The sequence below is a fragment of the Phocoena phocoena genome, chromosome 4 (genome assembly GCF_963924675.1).
Source record: "Phocoena phocoena chromosome 4, mPhoPho1.1, whole genome shotgun sequence".
Lineage (NCBI taxonomy): Eukaryota > Metazoa > Chordata > Mammalia > Artiodactyla > Phocoenidae > Phocoena > Phocoena phocoena.
This window is the reverse complement of record NC_089222.1, coordinates 75,021,394-75,046,633: the sequence shown is the minus strand read 5'-3', so window position 1 is coordinate 75,046,633 and position 25,240 is coordinate 75,021,394. Positions and strand designations below refer to the sequence as shown.

Here is a 25,240-nt window from a genome sequence, read left to right as displayed (position 1 = left end):
TTTTCAAATGTTCTTATGCCTCATAAACCCCAACACTGTTCTTATGCCTTACAAACCTAAATCTACTAAGGGACAGCAAATACCATAATAACCAAATAAACTCCTTACCTGACTGCTCATTTTAACCTATTTTACAACTAATAGTCTTTTCTGAACCACTAATATAAAAAATATTTCTAGAATAAAAATGATACCTGGGCTTCCCTGGTGGCGTCCACCTGCCGATGCAGGGGACACGGGTTCGTGTCCCAGTCTGGGAAGATCCCACATGCCGCGGAGCGGCTGGGCCCATGAGCCATGGCCGCTGAGCCCGCGCATCCGGAGCCTGTGCTCCGCAACGGGAGAGGCCACAACAGTGAGAAGCCCGCGTACCGCAAAAAAAAAAAAAAAAAAAAAAAAGATGCCCAGTTGAATACTAAGGTTAGACGAAATATGAATGTTTAAATGGGTTTCTTTATTCCTAAAACGTCTTCTTCTTAGTAGGCTATTAATTCAATCAATTTACTTAAAAACCCTCCTATAATTACTATAAGTCTAAGTAAAGAAAGAACTGTGTTTTTGATTTTGAAATGCTTCAAAGTGAATGCTAAAGGAAAAATGTTTTCTATATTTAAGTTGCATTTTCAGGTGAGTAACTCACTGGAATCAAACAACCTTTTAATATACACTTCCACTACCTTCAAAAACCTCAATTTGAAATATACCTCGTGAAGTCAATTTTGAAATCCCACACTAATGCAAAGTAGTGTCAATAGTAACTCAAAGTATGTAATTCCACAGTAGTAAATGTTTGACATACATAGGTTTTAAACTTTACTGGCTTTTTAAATCAATGTCATGGATTAATTGTTAAAACAAATTAAGGCACACTAATTTGATAAACTGGGAATGGAGAAGATGGGCCTAAAATTAAAAACTATAGATCAGTGCTTCTCAAACTTTAATGTATATATACATATTACTGAAATGAAGATTCTGGTTCTCTAACTTAGAGACTGGGGGCCGAGATGATGTGTTTCTAACAAGTTCTCAGGTGATGGTGATGCTACTGATCTTCAGACCACACTTTTTTCTTCTTTCAGTTTTATTAAGGCATAATTGATAAATAAAACTAAGATATTTAAAGTGTACACTGTAGTGATTTGATATACACATATACAGTGAAAGGACTCTCACTATCAAATTAATTCAGGCCACACTTTTAAAGTAGCAAGGCTGTAGACCAGGGGTTTGCAAACTATGGCCTTTGGGCCAAATCTGGCATCCTGTTTGTGTAAATAAACTTTTGCTGAAATACATCCATGCCCATCCGACATACTATCTATGGCTGCTTTCACACTACAAAGGCTGAGTTGAGTACTGCTGATCCTTAAACAATATGGGTTTGAACTGCAGGTCCACTTATACATGGATTTTTTCCAATAAATACACAAAAATATACATGTAGAACATCATGTGCAAGACTTGTATTGAAGTGGATAGTCTATTCTTACACAGGCTTAAGGTGAGTAGTATGTAATATAAAATAATATGTTAGTTTTCTTACTGTTTTATAACCTCATTTTCTTACTGTTTTATAACCTCGCTCTCAAAGAATTACATTAAAGTACCATACCTCTCTCACAATGAGAGAAAAACTGTGTATTATCACAGGTATGTGGGTTTTTTTTAAATATGTAACAATGTTTCCAATTGTTTCATGAATATGACTGCAATACTGTATGTCATAAAAATTTTATAACAATTCATTCATTAGTGTATAGGCTAGGCTACCATGAAGCTGATTACACTAGGCTACCATAAAGCAATCATATTGCTGCTTCTTCATTATCAATGCATGAATCATTATATCTGTAAAAAATTTTTTTCACATTATCTTTTCATTTTTGATGTCTAGTATATACTAGTAATACATATACATAGAAACAAAATTTGCATTAATTGAGTGTTTATGTTATTGGTAAGGCTTCCAGTCAACAACAGATTATTAGTAGTTAAGTTTTGGGGGAGTCAAAAGTAATATGCGGATTTTCAACTACATGGGGGGTTGGCTACCCTAACCCCTACATTGTTCAAGCATTAAGTATAGTTCCAACAGAGATCTATGTCCACATAGCTAAAAATATCTACTATCTGGTCCTTTACAGAAAATGTTTGCTGATCTCTGTTATAGATTAATACCCAAAACACTATCCAAAATGGGAAGTAAGAATAAAGTAGAAGTATCAATGACTTTAATGGTTTTGTGGGATTATATCCTTTTCTTTAGATTTTCCAATTCTGTATCCCAATGGATCCCTTTTATTTTGTACAGAAACAAGACTATAGGTCTTTATTTGCCATGTGACTTAATGTTGCACAAAAAACCTATCACATTTTTTATGAAAATAAATGCTGATCAAGCAAGTAAGAAACCAACTCATAAAGATTAAAATGCCCTGACAACATTAACAATCATAGGTATAGTCCTAATTGAATGATCTCCTTAGACTGTTTATCCCATTACTTACTCTTGTTAAGTCCATGCCCAGCTTGAGCTGTGATAAGAGATGTAGAATAACACTGCGTTGCTCTTCCACAGCTCCCAGGTCATCCTCCTTGTTGTCACAAGTATCCTGCACCTCATCATCTGCATTTATTTCTTCAGGTTCCTTGATGCAAAATAAAGCAAAAGTCTATTGTTACTAGTGCTTATTGAGAGAGTTGCATGGACATATATACACTACCAAATGTAAAATAGATAGCTAGTGGGAAGCAGCCACATAACACAGGCAGATCAGCTTGGTGCTTTGTGACCACCTGGATGGGTGGGATAGGGAGGGTGGACGGGAGGGAGACGCAAGAGGGAAGAGATATGGGAACATATGTATATGTATAACTGATTCACTTTGTTAAAAAAAAGAAACTAACACACCATTGTAAAGCAATTATACTCCAATAAAGATGTTAAAAAAAAAGAATAAAAGTATAAACATCAGATGAAGACATTTATATTGGGCCTAAATGAATCTGAGAACAGACAAAAATCTTTCTGAAAATACAACTTCCATCACTTGGCCATGGAACAGATTTCCTTCAATGAACCCATTATCACTGACATTGAACATATTGTGGTTTTGTCATAAATATCACACATAAAACACACAATATTTTGTGAAAACAGGATTTTTCAGAAAGAGTGAAAATGTCACACCTGAAACTTAGGCTTTGCAGGCTTTGACTACCTGCCAGGGGACCCTACCACTACCTATAATTTAAGATGTTTTGAGAATTAAATATTTGCCCTATTTTTAAGCTAACACTATAAAAGTAAAATTTTAAAGTGACTATACATGTCAAGTCTAACTTCTGTAATCTATATTTAGATATTCACACATCCTTGGAGTTGTCAGGAAGAAACTTTGGGGATGAAGAGAATTCTAGGTGCAGGTATAGAAAACTTGTAGATGTTTATGCAGTCTTAATGCCACAAAATGTTCTCTGCATAGTTCTTCAATCAATAAAACAACCCCTTGATAAACCAAAAATGTTTACTCTCATCTCAATAGGGTCTTCGCTCCAAATAACTGGTTAAGAGAAACCTAATTTCTTATTTCTATTTAAGCAACAAATAAAAGTTTCAAATCCCAAGATTCTATAATCTTATCAGATGTCACTTTCTGGGCTTCCCTGGTGGCACAGTGGTTGAGAGTCCGCCTGCCGATGCAGGGGACGCGGGTTCGTGCCCCGGTCCAGGAGGATCCCACATGCCACGGAGCGGCTGGGCCCGTGAGCCATGGCCGCTGAGCCTGCGCGTCCGGAGCCTGCGCGTCCGGAGCCTGCGCGTCCGGAGCCTGCGCGTCCAGAGCCTGTGCTCCGCGGCGGGAGAGGCCACAGCAGGGAGAGGCCCGTATACCGCAAAAAAAAAAAAAGATGACACTTTCCATGTTTATGTGGGGATGGTGTCCCATCTCTCTCAGTGGTACCTCTTTTCATTACCTTTGTGCAAGACAGACTTCATGAGTATATTATCTTTGGTATTGTATTAAATTTTAAGTTATGAGGATTTTAAAAAGAATACGATTCTGCTAATGTCTCTGCCTTTAACTTTCTCTTCCCATAACCAAATCCTGTCAAACAAGAAGCCCATCTGTTCTATGTAGCTAGGCAAAGAAAACCAATCCTAATCAGGTATAAAATCAAGAACTTAATGTTCTCAAAATATTAAAAACAAAGTACAAAACTTGGTGACACAGTTAAAGAAGAATGGGTTTCTGGTTATTCTTTTGCCTTTGTTTTTCTCCTTTTTCTTCTCTCTCCTTCGAACAAAGAAATCTTTACTAGCTCAAATTCTGATAAATCAATTAATGGCCTAGTTCATTTCTTCAGAGACCAAACACAACAACTGTGTATATCAGAATTATTTCTGTTTTTATGACCTTGAGGAAAGATCCCGAAGGCAAGTTTTTCAATTCCCCTTTTCAATGGCTAGTAAGTCTGTCAGGAACTATTTCCTGTTTCCTACCCTAAGTCAGATGCACAATATAGTTTAAGTATACCAGGGAATGTTTACTCATTATGAAACAGGGGAAAATCTGATCATCCCTCTTTATATATATGAATTCCAAATATAACAATTTTTCATTTGAGAAATGTTGAGGGGAAAAAAACTAACAGATCTTAATTAAATAATGTTCTCCAACCTTCTGAAAGGTACCATTACATTTGAGGTCAGAACCTAGGACACAGATTAATAATGCAAATACAGCCTTAAATATTATTATACACAAAGTTATACACAAAGTTTACTTTGTGGTTTCCTCTAATGAAAATAATATTAAACTAATGAGATAAAATATAATCTGGTATGGGGATGTATGTATACGTATAGCTGATTCACTTTGTTAAAAAGCAGAAACTAACATACCATTGTAAAGCAATTATACTCCAATAAAGATGTTAAAAAAAAATCTGGTAGAAAAACTGAAAGAATACAGTTTTTGTTGTTTTTATAAAAATAGTCAAACCACTTACTAAAATAGAAAAAAAAGGAATTCTATTCACGATTAAATACTGATTCTAAAGCATGATGTGAATGGAAGAATTTGGAAGCTCTCTTTTCTTTTTGAAATGGCCCTCCTTAGAGATTGCCATGCCTTTCTTAAAGAAAAGCTTAAGGTTAGGGCTTCCCTGGTGGCGCAATGGTTGAGAATCTGCCTGCTAATGCAGGGGACATGGGTTCAAACCCTGGTCTGGGAGGATCTCACATGCCGCAGAGCAACTAGGCCCATGAGCCACAACTACTGAGCCTGCGCGTCTGGAGCCTGTGCTCTGCAACAAGAGAGGCCGCGATAGTGACAGGCCCGTGCCCCACGATGAAGAGTGGCCCCCGCATGCTACAACTAGAGAAAGGCCTCACACAGAAACGAAGACCCAACACAGCAAAAATTAATTAATTAATAAACTCCTACCCCCAACATCTTCTTAAAAAAAAAAATCTGGCAGAAAAACTAAAAGAATACAGTTTTTGTTGTTTTTATAAAAATAGTCAAACCACTTACTAAAACAGAAAAAAAAGGAATTCTATTCACGATTAAATACTGATTCTAAAGCATGATGTGAACGGAAGAATTTGGAAGCTCTCTTTTCTTTTTGAAATGGCCCTTCTTAGAGATTGCCATGCCTTTCTTAAAGAAAAGCTTAGTAAGGTAGGGCTTTCCTGGTGGCGCAGTGGTTAAGAATCTGCCTGCCAATGCAGGGGACACAGGTTTGAGCCCTGATCTGGGAAGATCCCACATGCCGCAAAGCAACTAAGCCCGTGTGCCACAACTACTGAGCCTGCGCTCTAGAGCCTGTGAGCCACAACTACTGAGCCCACGTGCCACAACTACTGAAGCCCGCTCCTAGAGCCTGTGCTCCGCAACAAAAGAAGACACCGCAATGAGAAGCCTGCGCACCACAACAAAGAGTAGCCCCCGCTCACCACGACTATAGAAAGCCCATGTGCAGCAATGAAGACCCAATGCAGCCAAAAATAAATAAAATATAAAATAAAATAAGGAAAGCTTAAGGTTAAAAAAAAAAGCATTACAAAAATCCAAATAAGCATGCTCAAACATATAAAATCCCTAAAAACCCAGAATGGTTAGCAAATACAGTGGCAAGTCCTGTTGAATTTCTAGGAATTCGTACTATTTGGAGATTGCATGGCAGAGGGAAACCCCAATATTCTGCAAAACTCATACTAATCCCATTTTTTTGTCTTCCTGATTTCTGACTTGGACACTAAGGAACTGTGAGCTTCATTCTAGCCTCACTGAGGTTTACCTCCTCTATCACTTGACAGCAAAATTTCCACTACTGTAATGTACGTTTCGAGCTTGCATTGACACTCATATTCCAAAGAAGGCATATGTGAAATTTTTGAAAAATTCAGGTCTTTTCTGGTATGCTTGAGTGGAGTCTAATGTCTTTTGTAATTTAAAAAATAAAAAAATCTATGCGAGCTTCCCTGGTGGCGCAGTGGTTGAGAGTCCGCCTGCCGATGCAGGGGACGCGGGTTCGTGCCCCGGTCTGGGAAGATCCCACATGCCATGGAGCGGCTGGGCCCGTGAGCCCTGGCCACTGAGCCTGCACGTCTAGAGCCTGTGCTCCACGACGGGAGAGGCCACAACAGGGAGAGGCCCACGTACCGCAAAAAAAAATCTATGCACTTATTTTTTTCTATTTGCACTAGGTCATACACTTGGTCTACTCAACATTTCAAAAGATTTGGAAATTCAACAATCCTCTCCTCCCCACCTCTGTGCCCCATCTCTAACATATGCCTCTATCCTGACCTCCAACATGCTTTGTACTCTCATTTAGAAGTATGAAAATGTTGGAGTGTATGACCTATAGTTTATAACTTTTCACTTGTAAATTATATCTCTAGTCCTGATCTCTCTCCAAAGCTTAGGTTACATCATTTCCAGTTGCTTTTCATATACATTAACAATCATATGTCCTCTTCTCAAATAAAATTCAACATGTTCATAAACCATACTAAACCTTTTCTTTCAAAAAGCTCTTTCTTCCTAATTTTGCTAGCTTTGCGAATGGCACCACAATTTTAATCATTTAGTCTCAAAAACTTGGAGTCATCTTTGATCCAACCCTATATCCAGTCAATCACAAGCTCAATTGATTTTTCGTTTGAAATGCACATTACCTATTCATTTGTCTTCATTTCTACTTCCATAGCTTTCTATCCACACTTTAATTCCAAGTCATATCATATAACAATCTTTTTAAACATATCGCATCCCTCCCCATGCTCATGATCTTATTATGTATCACATTAAGACTAAATTCTTCTGCATGAGTTTTATGTTCCTTGGGGGCACAGTTTACACTGTATTCTATGAAGCAGTGCTCAGGGGATTATCACTCCACATAGCATGCCACATGAATGGTCATCTGGATTTGTAAAATCCAACAACCCTGGGGTCATTTTCCATAAACCAGGTACTCTGCTGAATTTATTTTATCTAAATAACAATCTTATAAGGTATTACTACCCCTGCTTTACAGATGAGGAAGCTAAGCATGGTTAATCAATTGGCCCACATGTTAGTAAATGACAGGACCTGGGTTCAAAATCATCAGGCAAGCCTTTTCTGCAATAAGTACACACGCTTTAGTATCCCTGCTTGTGTTACTCCCCCATCTTGAGATTCCCTTACTACTATTCTTCTCTTCAAACCTTGTCTCCTTTCAAAGCCCAGTTTCAATACCACTTTCTCTCCAAAGCATTCCTCATCCACTCTACTCATATACCTCTCTTCTTTCCCTGAATGCCCATATCCCAAGAATCTAAGTGATATCTATTAAGATGAAAAAAAATAAAAAATACTGCTTTATGTTATCATCTCATTGTTTCAGTATATATGTGTTGTGACTCTAAATAGATTTTAAGTCTCTTCAGTGAAAGAACTGTCTTCTATTTCTGTGTCTCCTCTAATTCTTAATGTTGGACTTGTCACATATTAGCTAACTTAATGAATACTTACTAACTTCTTGACTCCACAGATGAATTAGTCAAAAAGCTATAGGAAAAAAAGGATTTTTTTTCTTTCTTCTCCCCCACCCACCCTACTGCCACTGCCAGCCTCACTGAGTCAAGACCTTTGCCAGCTTTGGAAGTCCCTGTGTCATATGTTTCACTTAAGAAGTAATTTGCTGTTATAAAAATAACCATAAACCGTGCATTACTCTTGACTCAGTAATTCTAGTTGGGAATATAACCTAAAGAAATAATCCAAATAAAGGGGAGAAAAAAAAATAAAGCAGTAGACAAAATGATAGAGCATTATTTATAAGAACAAAAAATAACAAACAACCTAGACATTCAATAGGCTACTTCAACCTAAAAACTTTTATTATATAGGTCAGAATAACATATAAGAATACTTATGAGAAGTAGCAAGTAAAAAGAGCTTAAAACAAAACTATCTATGTAATTATGATAACCATAAATATAACAGATGTAAACTCAAAAGGCAAAAAACCAGTATGATTTGTTACAGTGGTGGAACTATGAATAGAAGAAAACACTGTTTAGCTTCTGAGAAATGTGGACTTAATATTACTTTATAAAAATATTAAACCCTAAGACTGTGTGCTATTTTAAGTAGACTAACACTTTTAAAAATTGGTTTGGTAAAGTGCTTACTATCAACAAAACCTTAATGTTAAACTTTTAAACTTATGAACTTAATAGTAAACACCTAGTAAATAATGTTAAATTAAGAAATGTAAGAGATAAATATCATGCGAATAATTTTCTATTGGAAAAGCGATTTTCCAGAAAAAGAAAAACATGCAAATTTCATTTTTAAATACATTTATATGAAGCAAAAGTAAACTAAAACTAAAAAGGCCACATAATTTAACCTGGAAAACTATGTACAAGTTTTACACAATAGACCCCTTCCAAAGCCAGTGCAGTTTAAAGTAGAACAACGTCTAGAGTATGCTCTCATTATGTTGATTTGCATGTCCTGACAATGAAAAGATGCTTTTCAGTGATTTCTAATTTTTACTCCAAAACTCTATGTTCATATTACCTTACCCTTGCTAATAGTCCAGATTCTGCAACGCACTGCTCTTCTGGGACTGCCACTGGTTTACTCTGCTCAGTTGCAAAGGGCTGGTCAGCTCCATTTTTATAGTGGTTTGATAAAGGTATCTTTGGTTCTAACCACTCGATTGTCGTTCCTGATGAAGTAAGAGAAAACTTTCGCTGAAACTTGCTCATAATCTGGAAAGTTCAGCAAATGTGGATTTTATTAAACAATTTTCTTTTGAGCCTACAAGACTAAAAGCAATTCAACCTGTTAAGAGACTCTGCAAGACAGTGACTTGTAGCTCATTAGCATGAGCATCACGATTGGGTATTTTACAACACAGCAACCTGCAACTTGAAATCAGATACCATTTAAATGAATCAACCTTGAATAGGACTAAACTCACTTCTTATGCAAATCTATGAATCATAAAGTGTATTCCTACCCTAACAGTTGATTTGCTGGCCTTTCTGCAAGAACCCTGTCCCTCTAGTATGACTATGCAGTTAGGCTAAAGGAAGTCACAATTACAGGAGGAACCTGGGACTGTGAAACAATAAAATCTGCTTCAATTTGGGGTTGAACCTTACTCTCAGTAGCAATTTTCTAACTAATCAAGATCTTGATCTAATTTAAGAATTGCAAATACATGCCCATTATGTTTTTTCCAATCATATAAAAAAGCTCCATATACTTTTAAACTGAAAGGCTCTCCTACTGAATAAATAATAGCTGACCTAGTGAAAGATAGTGGTCACATTTAGAGACCTGTCATCTTCTCAATTAATGACTCAATGTCTCTTATTACCCTCAACTAGTTTAACAAAGTGGATTCTATGCCTAATCAATAATGGAAAATGTTCCATTTGATTTCAGAGGCTGATCTAGGTTTCACAGGAAACTTGGTTATATAGTGCTACATTAAGGGATGCTCAGACTACCACAGCAGAAATTAAAAGGAGTATGGAATTTACTTAGTCTATAACAAAATCCCAGACTTGAGTAGAGGAATTAATTACGAAGTACCTATCAGGCTACCAGAGCATCTTGCCTCGCCACTCAGTTCAGTTTCACTTGGCACTGGCAGGGGGATTCATAATTAGGGGAATGCCCTCATGGGGTCTCTTTCAAAATTCCAAAGAAATGAAACCACTTTGTTCCTACCTCGAAATGTTTATTTTTAATATCAATATCTAGATTTCCTTACTTCTTGAAATAAAATGCACACAAACACCAGACTTAAGAGATCTGTTTTAAGAGATCACTCAACTGATAAACCATAACAAAACTCTTAATCAAACCAATCATTTGGTCTCAGGACCCTTCTACATCAATAATCACTGCTGTGCTTTTGTATAATATACATTAAGACCTCATGGGACTAAACACTAATTTTTATCCAGATTTCATTTCTTGGATCATTTCAAAATTTGAGTGGGAAGGTAATTCAGTTTTTTTTCTTCACAGTTTTATCTTCATTCTCAACTGACAAGAATAAATTTCTACCTACTTAATTTGGAAAATATGACAATTTATGGTGAGAAATACCAGTATTAGTTAATTCTCTCAAATACCCATAAATCTGTGCTCCAAAAAATAGTGATATGGGAGAATACCTTTTACTTCAAACACTTCTATAAAGTTTACAGTGTGTTTCGCATTTTTAATTAAAAAAATACAAATTTATATTGGGCATGCTTCATTAATCACAAAGCAATCATTTAAAAAATAAGACTATTAATTTAAACTACACAAATGAAATTCTAAGAATTTTAAAAATTACACAGTATTTAATTAATCAAGTATTTATTTATTTTTTTAACTGAAGTATAGTTGATTTACAATATTATATTAGCTTCAGGTGTACAGCATAGTGATTCAGTATTTTTATAGCTTATACTCCATTAAGAGTCATTATAAGATAATGGCTATAATTCCCTGTGCTATACAATATATCCTTGTTGGTTATCTATTTTACAAACACCTATCTTCAAACAACTATGAGGTAAAACAAAAATTAAAAAGAAAGAAAGAAAAGCCTGGTGGGGAATGTACTAATATATTCACGGGGGCAACTTCTGCTTGGTAAGATAACATATGATTTTTCTTTCAGTTGCATGGTAGTTTCTAAATTTTTTATAATGAGTGCTTTATAACAGGAGAACATTTATATTGGACTACTTATAATTCCTCTAAGACAACAGTCCATGCTCACAATGCACAATTTAGGCTTTTCTATCTCTTTGGAATGCCCTCTCCCCTACCTCCCACTCCTGAACTAATTGGTTTTCTTAGCTTTTCTGTGCCTTTCCCAGACTTTTTTTCTACCAGAAGTATTAGTCCATTCACATGTTTTCCCACAGTACTTTGTTCCCATTGTAAGTGGCACTTTACATATTATAGTTAACTATTTACATTTCTTCCCCAAGTGGACCATGAGTTCCTTAAGTGGAACATACGTAACTTATTGGCCTCTGTAATACTGCCCTGACCTATATCTACAATTGCCATTAGCTTGTTATTGTTAGCTTGAAATACTGAATTTAGGCACACATGAGGATGGGATTCATACCCTATCCATATCAAGATCTGACTTGGTAAACTTTTTCCTGCACAAAGTCTCAACATCTTCCTAAAATATCTTTCTTCCACAAGCAAGGGGAGTTCCTTGGATAAGAAAACAATGAGTATTGGGAAATACTAAGTTACTACTATTAATACAATGTGATGGGAGTGGGGGAGTTGGGGAGATGTTGTTAAAAGGGTACAAACCTGCAACTAGAAGATGAATAAGTCCTGGAGATCTAATGCACAGCACAGAGAATGTAGTCAACAATACTATATTAAATATTTCAAAGCTGCTAAGAGACTAGATCCTAAATGTTCTCACTACAAAAAAGAAATGACAGGAAATTCCCTGGTGGTCCAGTGGTTAGAACTTGGCACTTTTACTGCCCAGCCCTGGGAAACTAAGGTCCCGCAAGCTTCACGACATGGCCAAGGAAAAAAAGGAAGAAATAAATAACAATTATGCGATGTGATTGAGGCATTAGCTAACACTTTGGTGGTACACAAATATATAAATGTATTAAATCAACATTTTATACTTACACAATGTTATATGTCAATTATATCGCAATTTTTTAAATGATGAGCTTATTCATCTCATTTAATAGAAAAACTCATTTTTTGTTATCCCATGAAATAACATTCTTTTCCCCAGTAAATTAATTTCAACAAATAGGTGCTCTCAAATACTAGATGTACATCTTATTTTTCAAACTGAAAGGTGACTGATAGACTTTATTTTTTTAATTATTTATTTATTTTGGGCTGCGTTGGGTCTTCATTGCTGTGTGCAGGCTTCTCACTGCGGTGGTTTCTCTTGTTGCAGAGCATGGGCTCTAGGCGTGCGGGCTTCAGTAGTTGTGTCTCACAGGCTCTAGAGCGCAGGCTCAGTAGTTGTGGCACACGGCCTCAGCTGCTCCGCGGCATGTGGGATCTTCCCGGACCAGGGCTCAAACCTGTGTCCCCTGCATTGGCAGGTGGATTCTTAACCACTGTGCCACCAGGGAAGTTCTAGACTTTAATATATATATATATCTCAGTATGGAAATAATGAATAGTGGACTAAAGCAAAACTCAAGGAATCATTCCAACGTTTCTACTTTGATCGTCGAGAGTGATGCCACCAACTTTAACAGAAATATAGAAGACGTGAGTTTTGAGTTCAGTTTTTGACATGTTGAGTTTGAGGTTTCTAAAGGGATATGTAATTATATGAGACCTAAAATGGTTTTAGATTTGAAAAAGGACACAGTTAAAAAGACTTTATATAACATTAGTGATAATTAAAAACCCAAGAGGCTTGCTGGTTTTCTATTTGTTTCGTTTTGATTAAGATTTTCTGGAGTAGAATTACAAAGGATACAGTTGGTCCTTTCCATGTTTTGACCTGCAATGTTAAGTCCTATCTTTAAGCAATAACTTACCTGAAGGCAATGAGCCCTTCTGATGTGATGCATGTTGCAACTGGAGAATATGAAAGCAGTCGTTTAAGCAGTTCATAGTTGCCATGGAAGTAGCCTTGAGCATTAGGAGATCCTGGTCCAAGGAACTAAGATGGCCAGAAGCAGGAAGGCATTCAATTCCTCTAATTAAGTCTCTTTGTTGTCCTTCAGCATGAGACATCATCTAAGGAAAACAACAATTCTGTGTGTCCCACTCAATTTCTGTGTAACATGTATACATACAGTTGCCATTTTAATAACAATATTCTGTATAACATGTAAACATACAGTTGCCATTTTTAGGGCATATTATGCCTAGAAATCTATTTTCAATTTGTTTGGCTATTCTCAATAAGCACTTAATAGTGCTTCTCAAAAGATGGTAACTTTTGTTGGCAGCTACACTTTTTCTTTGGCAGAAACAAAGATCAAAAGACTTCCATCTTTATATAAATTTCTTTAACAGTATACATTTATATAAGTCATCAGAAAGAACATTCCAGATCATTTTTCATAGCAGCATTAGATATTTCACTCCAAAGTAAAAATAATTCCCAGTCTGGGCTCTCAACCACTTTATTCACAGCACATCTGGACAGGCTCAATTTGAACCTACAGTGAAATCATGATAGTTTACATGCTTCTGCTTTTCTGGTCCCATTAGATTGATTTTAAGCAAATACTGGATATAAGCTTTTCAAGTTAAAAGAGTTCAATACGCTTTTTGATTAGGAGGCCTATCTATACAGTTCCTAACAGAGTCAGTGGAATAACGACAACGATGAGCAACCCAATTTTTAAAAATGAAAACTGAATTTAGGGGCTTCCCTGGTGGTCCAGTGGTTACGATTCCATGCTCCCACTGCAGGGGGTTCAGGTTTGATCCCTGGTGGGGGAACTAAGACCCCGCATGCTGCCACATGGTGCGGCAAAACAAACAAATAAAACCCCGGAATTTATTATGCTTAATTATTTTCAATTGTGAGCAGAAGGTTCTCAGATTGTCCACCCTTTGGAAATTATTTTAACTCACAAAGAAACTCTATAGTGGAGAGACTCCTTTAGATTTCAGAGACTTTGTTCCAGACAATTTTTAATACAGTTCATTGGAGGGCTAGTGAAAGAGAGATGCGAAATGATCCTACCAAGCAAATTAAGTGTGTCATACATGAAACAGCCCCTGAAAACACATGCATAATACTGGATCAAACAGTCACCCTTACCAGAAAAAAGGGTTATTAAATGAAAAGTGTGGGTATGAAGGTATCTATACAGATCTTCCTCCACTTACAATGGCGTTACACCCCAATAAACCCATTATTAAGTTGAAAATATCATAAGTTGAAAATATCTTAAGTCAAAAATACATTTAATACACTTAACCTACAGAACATCATAGCTTAGCCTAGCCTAGCCTACCTTAAGTATGCTCAGAACTTTTACATTAGTCTACAGTTGGGCAAAATCATCTAACATAAAGCCTATTTTATAATAAAGTCTTCAATATCTCATTTAATTTATTGACTATTGTGCTGAAAGTGAAAAACGAATGGCTGTATGGGTACAGGAAGGTTACAAGTGTATTAGTTATTTACCCTCATGATCACGTGGCTGACTGAGAGCTGTGGCTTGCTGCCTAGCATCAGGAGACAATATCGTACCACACATCACTAGCCCAAGAAATGATCAAAATTCAAAGACTGGTTTCTACCGAATGTGTATCACTTTCGCACCATTGTAAAGTCAAAAAATCGTACGTTGAACTATTGTTAAGTTGGGGACTGTTTGTGTGTGTGTAAATGTTTTTGTATATAAATGCTAAGACTAACTCCTAATAATCCAAAATTATGAATAAGTACAAACACTTTGGAAAACAGTTTGGTAATATCTACTAGAGTTAAATATATAGAGCTAAATAAATATAATCCATGATCCAACATTCTTAGTTATATAACCAACAGATATGTATGTATATATGTTCATCAACTCAAATGTCTATCAACACTGGAACGAATTAAAAATATTAAAGTATATCCATATAATAAATACCGTGCAGCAGTGAAAAGAAAGGAACTGCTATACTCAATACGTAAGTAAATCTCCAACATATGCTGACTAAAAAGAAGCCATACCCAAAGGAGCACATACTTTTTTTTTCATCGTTTTTTTCATCTTTATTTTTCATCTTCATCATTTATTGGAGTACAATTGCCTTACAATGGTGTGCTAGTTTCTGCTTTATAACAAAGTGAATCAGCGATACATATGTTCCCATATCTCTTCCCTCTTGCATCTCCCTCCCTCCCACCCTCCCCATCCCAGCCCTCCAGGTGGTCACAAAGCACCGAGCTGATCTCCCTGTGCCATGAGCACATACTTTTTGATTCCAGTTTTAGAAATTACAAAAATGGGCAAAATAAATCTATGGTATTAGAAGTCAGGATAGTGAGGAGGGCGTAATGATGGAGAGGCATGAGAGGGTCTTCTAGGGTGTTGGTAATATTTAATTTTTTGATCCAGGAGGTAGTTACATGAAAATTACAAGATGCACACTTGTGTGTCAGGTTCTTTTATACATGGATACATGCTTAGAAGGTTAATTAAGAACTGGGATGAAGATCAAGGGAAGGGGGTCAAACAGATCCATTAGGTTTACCTCTGGTCTAATGAAAAGAACTTCTATGGCTAATTAAACAGAGCAGAAAGCCAGATAAGAAACTGTAGACAAAATTCTATAATTAGTTGAGGCATAAGCTCCAAATTTCTAGAGACAGTCCTGGTTTATGCTTAGAGTCCGCTGTAATTATATCTAAACCTGTTCCAGTTTGAAGACCAAATTACATACTTACCCTATTTCTTCATTCTAAAAGAACTTCTTGGTATGTAATTAGAAATGGGAAGTTTGTATTATGCCTCTTTTGTATTTCTCACTGGTCTAGGGGTCTTTAATATAATTGCTCTTCCCCTCTGCTTCTAGCAATGTTATGAGCAAATACTAACTTTTACACTTGTCAGATTTCTTAAAAAAGTCACAGTAAGAGCTAGTATTGCTGAGGGAAAAAAATACTGCTCAACTATATCTGAAACCAAACTGAATTTATTACTTTCCAGGCAAGGAAGAACTGTTCTTCCAGAACAAATCAAAGAGCTAATCTTATACAGATTTTTTGGGGAATTACAACATTCAAGGATGAGTTGACTTTAAAAACAAAAGTAACAGAGTGGAGGAAGTATGGCCTTTAGGGATTAACATTCAGAAGTAAGTATACTAAAACAGGGCTGTTAATGACTGAATTGAGCTGGTTAAACAGGCTCCATGTTACTTGCTAAGAGCTTCAATCTAGAGCCGAACAAGAGGCTGTTTTTCTCTTTCTTTCTTTTTTTAAAATTATTTATTTATTTATTTATTTTTGGCCGTGTTGGGTCCTCGTTGCTGCGTGTGGGCTTTCTCTAGTTGTGGTGAGCGGGGGCTACTCTTCATTGCAGTGTGTGGGCTTCTCATTGCGGTGGCTTCTCTTGTTGTGGAGCACAGGCTCTAGGCGTGCGGGCATCAGTAGTTGTGGCACGCGGGCTCAGTAGTTGTGGTGCACAGGCTTAGTTGCTCTGCAGCATGTAGGATCTTCCTGGACCGGGGACTAAACCCGTGTCCCCTGCATTGGTAGGCAGATTCTTTTATTTATTTATTTTTGTTGCGGTACACGGGCCTCTCGCTGTTGTGGCCTCTCCTGTTGCGGAGCACAGGCTCCGGACGTGCAGGCTCAGTGGCCATGGCTCACGGGCCTAGCCGCTCCGCAGCATGTGCGATCTTCCCGGACCGGGGCACAAAGCTGTGTCCCCTGCATCGGCAGGCGGACTCTCAACCACTGCACCACCAGGGAAGCCCCAGGCAGATTCTTAACCACTGCGCCACCAGGGAAGTCCCCTCTCTTTCTTTCTTGAACTTAGAGAATATAACTTCTTATTCTCACCATAAGAAAAACATTTGAAAAACTGGACATTTAAATTAAAAACACCTGTTCACTTGACTACACTCTCCAGAGAGCATAAAGGAAAAAGGAAAAGATGTACACTTATTATCTGTATACTTTTCTATATTATGTTATAAGCCAATAAAAGTTTAATAAAGGAAAAATCATAAGCAGGATACTGACAACATAAATAATCAGCTATCACAACATAACACTTAAGAGAAGAAAAAAAAAAAAAAAAAAAAAAAAAAAGAGAAGAAAGTGTTTCCTTGTGCAAATGGCCCAAAAAAGCCACTTGCTAGTGCTGATGTTAGAAGTCAAGATGCCTAAGAAAGTGATGTTCTCGACTAGAAAAAATAAACTTTAAATTATAATTATAGCGCAAATGTTAAAATTTGGTTATGGTTCTTTCCAAAGCGAACAAATGAGTTGATCATGTATTTACAATGAAAGAGAACTGATTGTGTGAAGCTGTTTCAGTGATTGTTCCTGACAGTATGAAACCAGTTCCTCAAGAAAGAAAAAACGTCAGGAAAGCTGAAAACTTGCTTAACCTGTGTTTTGTAGCTAGATATGGCAAATATGGTGATAGTGTACATCACTTAAGTGGCATCTAGTTTGTCTGAAAACCAGATGAGAATCATGATTTTATTGCTTGTATTTTAAATGTCTGTCTCCCTTACTAGACTGGTCATGTTAGCCCCTCCCAGGGTACAGCACAGTACCAGCATGAAGCACGCACTGATTAATGGCGGGATTGATAAACTGTACTAATAATAAGCAGGACATACTAAAATAGATCACTTTAACACTTTAGTAATAAATCTATGTTCAAGCACAATATGACTCTATTCTCAATAGTCAGTTGCTTTTGCCAACTGTTACTTTAACTATTGCCGGACTTACCCATGGACTTTGATTAAAATACTCCTTTCAAACTCACTTTGAATTATATCTTTGCATTACAACCCCCTGGAGCTGGATCACTCTAGAACAGCATCTCAAACAGTGCTCTGCAGATTCTTGTCGGACTCTTTTCAGGCGGTCTATGGAGTCAAAACTATTTTCACAATAATTTTAGGAAATTAATTTGCCTTTTTCACTTCATGGCATTTGCACTGATGGTGTGAAAGCAATGGTGGGTAAAACTGCTGGTGTCTTAGTTAGAATGAAGGCAGTGTCATCATCATCAACAGTACTAGTCATTGTATTCTTCACTTCCATGCACTTAAGGGGGGGCGGGGAGCGGGGGGGAGCCAGTTTTACTTAAGAATGTTCTTGAAAAATTAGTAAAAATTATTAGTTTTGGGCTTCCCTGGTGGCACAGTGGTTGAGAGTCCGCCTGCCGATGCAGGGGACGCGGGTTCGTGCCCCGGTCCAGGAGGATCCCACATGCAGTGGAGCGGCTGGGCCCGTGAGCCATGGCCGCTGAGCCTGCGCGTCCGGAGCCTGTGCTCCGCAATGGGAGAGGCCACAACAGTGAGAGGCCCGTGTACCGCAAAAAAAAAAAAAAAAAAAAAAAATTATTAGTTTTACTATATCTTGACTCTAGAGTACACATTTTTTAATAGTCTATATGAAAAATGAGAAGTACACTTCCGTTGCATATCAAAACAAGTGCACTTCTGCTGTATACCAAAGTACTGTGGTTGCCTAAGGAAAAGCACTTGTGAGACTGAGCTGCAAGCTGAACTAGCTGTTTTTTCCACAGATCACCATTCTGACATGAAAGAATCCCACCTCTTCCTGGCACACAGCTCTTAAAACCGCTGTAATTTCCTAAGTGATCAGAGCATAGGGGCATCTTCTGTTACAATATTTGGTTTCCTGTAATAGCTTCAGAGCATAAAGGTGAAATGTGTCCATTGTTATTCATAACAAACCGCTTTCAACCACAGTAGAGTTAATGGAGTGATTTTTGCAGAATCCCTCGATGGGGGCTGATTGCCAGGGGACTCAACCCTGTAGATTAGAGGGTTGGAACTTTCAGCCCCACCCCCCAACCTCTAGGGAGGAGAGAGGGGCTGAGGTTGAATTAATCACCAATGGCCAGTGATGGAGTCAATCATGTCTAAGTAATAAAGCCTCCATAAAAACCCATAAGGAGGAGGTTCAGAGAGCTTCTGGTTGGTGAACACATGGAGGTGCTGGGAGGGTGTGCAACCAGAGAGGGCATGGAAGCTCTGCATCCCCTCCCCAATATCTTGCCCTACGTATCTCCTCCTCTGGCTGTTCCTGAGTTACAGTCCTTTATAATATACTGGTAATATAGTAAGTAAACTGTTTTCCCAAGTTCTGTGAGCTGTTTTAGCAAATGACCCAACCTGAAGAAGGGGTAATGGAAACCTCCCATTTATAGGTGGGGTTACAAACACAGGTGACAACCTGGACTTGCGAATAGCATCTGAAGTGGGGGCAGATACTATCTCAGATAAATAGTGTCAGAACTGAATTGAATTGTAGAACACCTAGGTGGAGTCTGCAGAGGGTCAGAGAACTGCTTAGTGTGGAGGAAGCCTCCATACATTTGGTGACCGGAGGACAGAAGTGTAGGGTGTTGCAGTAGAAAAGAGGAGAAACACAGGGATGTTCCTCCTTGACATAAATAATGACTATTAGAAACTATGGCTCTTCAGGCTTGGGGGTAGGTGGTAGACACCTCAAATTAAACAAAATGACTTGCCACTTCAAGAAAAACAACTGACAGTATTTGTGGCCAATTATAAAATCTGAGCTGTAAAATGAAATTACAATCTTGGAAATCCTATGTCAGTTACCATGAGCTTGACAGGTTTCCCATACTAAAAGCCTTTTCTGATGAGATTAGTGGGGATCTTAATGAATGTGAATTTTTGATATTGTATACCAACATCTGTAAGACCTGCATAACTCTGAACTAATATTTTCCAAATGACTAATGCGTAGTGTTACAAAATTGTGCATAGGTTAAAGATCCATTCAAAGTGCAAGATGAACCAATGTATTTTCATGAAACAGAATATGAAAAGTTCACTGATATATATTTGATTCCACACTGCATCTAACACTTAAGAAACTGCCACTGTCAAGTTCTGGTGGCATATCAGAGAAGAATAGCCACAATTATCTTAAAAAGCTATTAAAATATTCCTCTTTTTTCCAACCACGTATCTGTGTAAGGCCAAATTTTTTTTCATATATTTCAATCAAAACTACATATGGCAATAAATTAAGTGCAATTATTTTGTTTTTTGGGGAAAAAATAGTTGTTTGACATAAAAATATGTTATTTATATTAACATGTATGAATTTATTAATTTTTATTTTAAAATAAAACAGTTAACATTTAAAATAAAATTTTAAAACAAGTATTTTTGAAATACCTGTTTTTATGTATAGATAACTAATAAAAAAATAATAAATAAAATACCTGTTTTAATTTCTAATAAGTTAAATATTGGTAAATTTAACCCATGTAAAACAAAAGCTCTTTGAGGTCCTCAATCATTTTTAAGACTGAAAGGGATCCCAAGACCACAAAAAGCTTGAGAACTCTTACCTGGAACCATAGGTCAGCGTGGTATCAAAAGTTTTCTCAATGTCTTTGAAGAGAAAAAGGATCTGCATAGTCTCAAAGTACCTCCCCAAGATATTTATTAACTACAGAGGGAAAGACAGCAACTTTACAGCGGAGAAATCCAGTAGAAGCTACCCTAACCAACTGATCAAGGCCAACATCACTAATAATACAACATAATGACATCATGAACTCCTTGATATAGGTACTAAGGATACATATCTTCTAGGGTATTTTTCCCAAAAATGTATAATCTCACTCAAATATTAAGAAAACATCAGATAAATGCAAATTTGGGAACATTAAATAAATATAACTGGATCTTCATAGGTGTCAAGGTCATGAAGGATAAGGAAAGACTGAGAAACAATTACAGACAGAAGGAGACTAAGTAGTAATAACAACAACTAAATGCAACATTTTAGGACAGGATCCCAAAACAGAAAAAGAATGTTAGTGGAAAAACTGTTAAAATTTGAATAAAGATTATAGTTAACAGTATTGTATCTATATAATTTCCTGGTTTTGATACTATGTTATGAAAGATGGTAACATTACAAAAAGTTAGGTGGGGGATATATAGAAACCCAGTACTACTTTTGCAACTTCTCTGTAAATTTAAAATTAGTCCAAAGTAAGCATTTAAAAAGTGTTGGACTTCCCTGGTGGCCCAGTGATTAAGAATCCACCTGCCAATGCAGGGGACACGGGTTCCATCCCTGGTCCGGGAAGATCCCACATGCTGCGGAGCAACTAAGCCCGTGCGCCACAACTACTGAGCCTGCACTCTAGAGCCCGCAAGCCACAAATACTGAGCCCGAATGCCACAACTACTGAAGCCCACGCACCTAGAGTCGTGCTCCACAACAAGAGAAGCCACCGTAATGAGAAGCCCACGCAACGCAACAAAGAGTAGCCTCCACTCGCTGCAACTAGAGAAAGCCCGTGCACAGCAACAAAGACCCAACGCAGCCAAAAATAAATAAATAAATTTATTAAAAAATTTAAAAATTTTGTCTGAAGGACAAGAAATGGTATAAACTCTCCAAATGCACTATTTTCTCACAAATAGAATTATTCCATTGGAATACAGAATGTTCCTAATAGAGTTATAATTTTATAATTTGACCTGTTGAGTTCTTAAAAGCAAAAACATCAACCTAGTGAAAACACAGACACTCAGCTAAAACTTTTTTTTTTTGTATGTGGCATTGGCACAGAGATTGCCAAACAATGGTCAACCCTCAAATCCTAGGATAATTACTGGAGCCATAATTCAGGAAAGCTGCCATTAAATTAGTCAGTTCTGTAAGTAAATACCTGTCCTTCCTAAAGAGGTAGTTGTGAAACTTTGGGGACACACACTCTCTACATACAAGTGTCAGAGTTACATGCTAAACATTAACATGCTATCACAATGATATGAAAGGTATATTTAAAATCACAGAACATTATAGTGTGGGTACTGTAAGAAATTACCCCTGAGTGTGAGAATAACAAAAGAACCATTAGAGCAAAAAAGAGAAGTGTGGGTGATTAAAGTCATCACAGTAAAAGAGAAGCTGAGATATGACAATAGTCTCAGTACAGCAGGTCCTAAAGATCCAAGCACAGCCAAGCAGAGGTCTCCACAGACAGCTAAAATCTCAAATACAAAAAGGTTCCTTTTCCGTGAAAATGTGCACCAAAATTCATGACAACTTCAACTACATGAGTTTTGCTTGTTTTGAACTTTTTACTGAAGTATATATACTGATATACAGTATTACAGATAGAAAAGTACACTTCTCACAAGTATATAGGCTTTGATGAATTTTCATAAACCAAACACACCCATGTAACCAACACCCAGATCAAGAAACAGAACATTATCAGCATCTCTGAAGAACCCTCAAGCTCCCATCACTAGCCATGATCAAAGATTTCCAAAAATTTCATGGCAGCCTAATTTTTAAGGGTTAAGGAACACACTATGATACAAGTCTGCCCCTAGATATTTTTCTTTATTCTATCCCTTATCTTAACCATTTTTAATATTTCCTTTTCCTTCACTGTAGATTAATATATCAGTACCTTGATTTCCTTAAGACACAAACACCAATATTTATCAACAGATTGAATATCACCAATATAAATACTAAAAATGTATTGTTTTATGAAAAAAGGTATTTATAATTGTCACTTATTTATAACAGGACTAGAAAGTGAGTCAAAGCTATTGTTTGTTTATCTCAAGGATGTTACTTCATCTCTTTAAATCTCAATTTCTTCATCTATAAATACAAACCAAAATAACTTGATAGAGGGAACATCCTCCCCAGCTTCCTGCCTTAAATCATTTGGGTGTGATTTATAATATTATTTTCACAATTCACTACACAGATATTTATAAGCTGTACCAAAATTAACTCAGTAAAATACACCCAGATTATTAAGAACCTAACAACTGCATTCTTTATTAACTAGAATTATTTGGTACTCAGTTTGAAAGAGAATGAAGAAAATGGTGAGATAAGGCAACATCAAGGATTTAACTATTCTATTTTTGTGTGTGTGTGGAATTCTCTGTTTACATGTACCAGTTAAAGAAAACAGTCAGTTGCTTGACCATATAGTCTTTCCACTAGGCTTAATAACCCTTTTGATCATAAATTTTACATTAAAGGAGTCTGTACTCTTACTTAAGAAATGAAAGATGCAGACTTTTGAAAGATGACAGTGTACACAGAACCTAGTTGACAGACTTGAGGAAACTTAGGACACCTAAAGAATCAGGGACTCTTTAAGACTTAAACATTGAGGGCCCCAGAAGACACAGGATTTAAAATTTTTGTGTGTCGAAACCAAGCAGTTACGATTATTTTATGCATTTTAACTTGATTTCAATTCATACTTACTTCTCTGACTTCCACAAGATGGTCTGGAGGTAAGTTAGTTCTTTTGTTCACTGATTGTAGTTTGGAATGTCCAACATTAAAAAAGGAAATGGCATTTTGACTGGGTCTCCTCTGGAATATAGGAGAATTACCACTAGATGCAAGTGAGAAGCTCCGTGATTTCAGAGGAGGATTATTCTATTAGACAAACAAAGAAAATCATTCCTTTTTTAAACTTCAGGTTAACCCTCAACCTATACTAAACTAGAGTCTTTTACACACAGTTTTAAAAGTAAAATTAACCTCAAAATTCACCACAAGAATAGCTCTGAAGATGATAAAATTTAAATCCTTCAATCCTTCATAGTAAACTGGTAACGTAGTTAGAAAATTAATTCCAGGTCTGTGCTGTCAAGAACTCTTTTTATCCACGTTAGAATGTATTAGAATAACAAGAAATTTCTAATTTCAGATCTTTAAACATCATGATTGAAGCAAAAAATATACTCAGCAATACTCAATATAATGTTCTAATGTAACATTCAAGTATCTTTGAAACAAACTAGCACCTTCTGGTCACTGCCAATGCTTAGAATCTTGTAGCACAAATAAAGCTTTTATGCTGGATTTCAGACTATAGGCCTAAATCACAACTTTAAAAAATTTAGCTATGGGGAAAAACCACTAGGAAGAAAAAGAAAAGTAGGTATGGAATCCTTTAACTATGCTTCCCTATATTATTTTTTAGACATTTCTAACCTCAGACTTCAAGTACTGAGACCCTACTTTTCATCTTAAAAAATAAAACACCCCAAAGGAGATACACAAATGGTCTATAAGCACATGAAAAGATGCTCAACATTATTAGTCATTAGAGAAATGAAATCAAAACCACAATGAAATTCTACTTCACACTCATTAGGATGGCCATAATAATTGTAAAAAAGGACAGTAACAAGTATTGGTAAAGATGTGGAGAAATTGGAACCCTCATGTATTGCTGGTGAGAACATGAAATAGCTTGACCGCTTTGAAAACCAGTTTGGCAGTTCCTCAAATAGTTAAACAGAGAACTACCATATAACCCAGTAATTCTACTCCTAGGCATAACCTAGAGAACTGAAATCATGTGTTTACACAAAAACTTGAACACAAATGTTCACAGAAGTATTATTCATAACAGCCACAAAATGTAAGCAATCCAGGGAACTCCCTGGCGGTCCAGTGGTTAGGACTTGGCGCTTTCACTGCCATGGGCCCGGGTTCAATCCCTGGTTGGGGAACTAAGATCCCGCAAGCCACTCAGCATGGCCAAAAAAAAAAAAAAAAACAGGGCTTCCCTGGTGGCGCAGTGGTTGAGAGTCCACCTGCCGATGCAGGGGACACGGGTTCGTGCCCTGGTCCGGGAAGATCCCACATGCCGCGGAGCAGCTAGGCCCGTGAGCCATGGCCGCTGAGCCTGCGCGTCCAGAGCCTGTGCTCCGCAACAGGAGAGGCCACAACAGTGAGAGGCCCGTGTACCGCAAAAAAAAATAATAAAATAAAATAAAACAATCCAAATGTCCATCAACTGATGCATAAACAAAATGTGGTACATCCATACAACAGAGTATTATTTGGCCTTAAAAAGGAATAAAGTATGATACATGCAATGACATGGATGAACCTTGAAAACATTGTGCTTATTTTAAGAAGCTAGACCAAAAAAGCACATATTGTAATGATTCCACTTACATGAAATGTC

At 37.0% G+C, this 25,240-nt stretch overlaps 1 protein-coding gene across 1 annotated transcript in view; it reads right to left on the bottom strand.

Moving 5' to 3' along the window:
• OSBPL11 (oxysterol binding protein like 11) overlaps positions 1–25,240 on the bottom strand; it is a 93,330-nt gene that overhangs the window by 40,662 nt on the left and 27,428 nt on the right. The window contains exons 5-8 of the mRNA XM_065876351.1: positions 23,518–23,694; positions 13,079–13,280; positions 9,092–9,237; positions 2,511–2,651 (exon numbers count right to left, since the gene is read on the bottom strand). Coding sequence (XP_065732423.1) covers positions 2,511–2,651; positions 9,092–9,237; positions 13,079–13,280; positions 23,518–23,694 — 666 coding nt within the window. The remainder of the gene's footprint in view (positions 1–2,510; positions 2,652–9,091; positions 9,238–13,078; positions 13,281–23,517; positions 23,695–25,240) is intronic.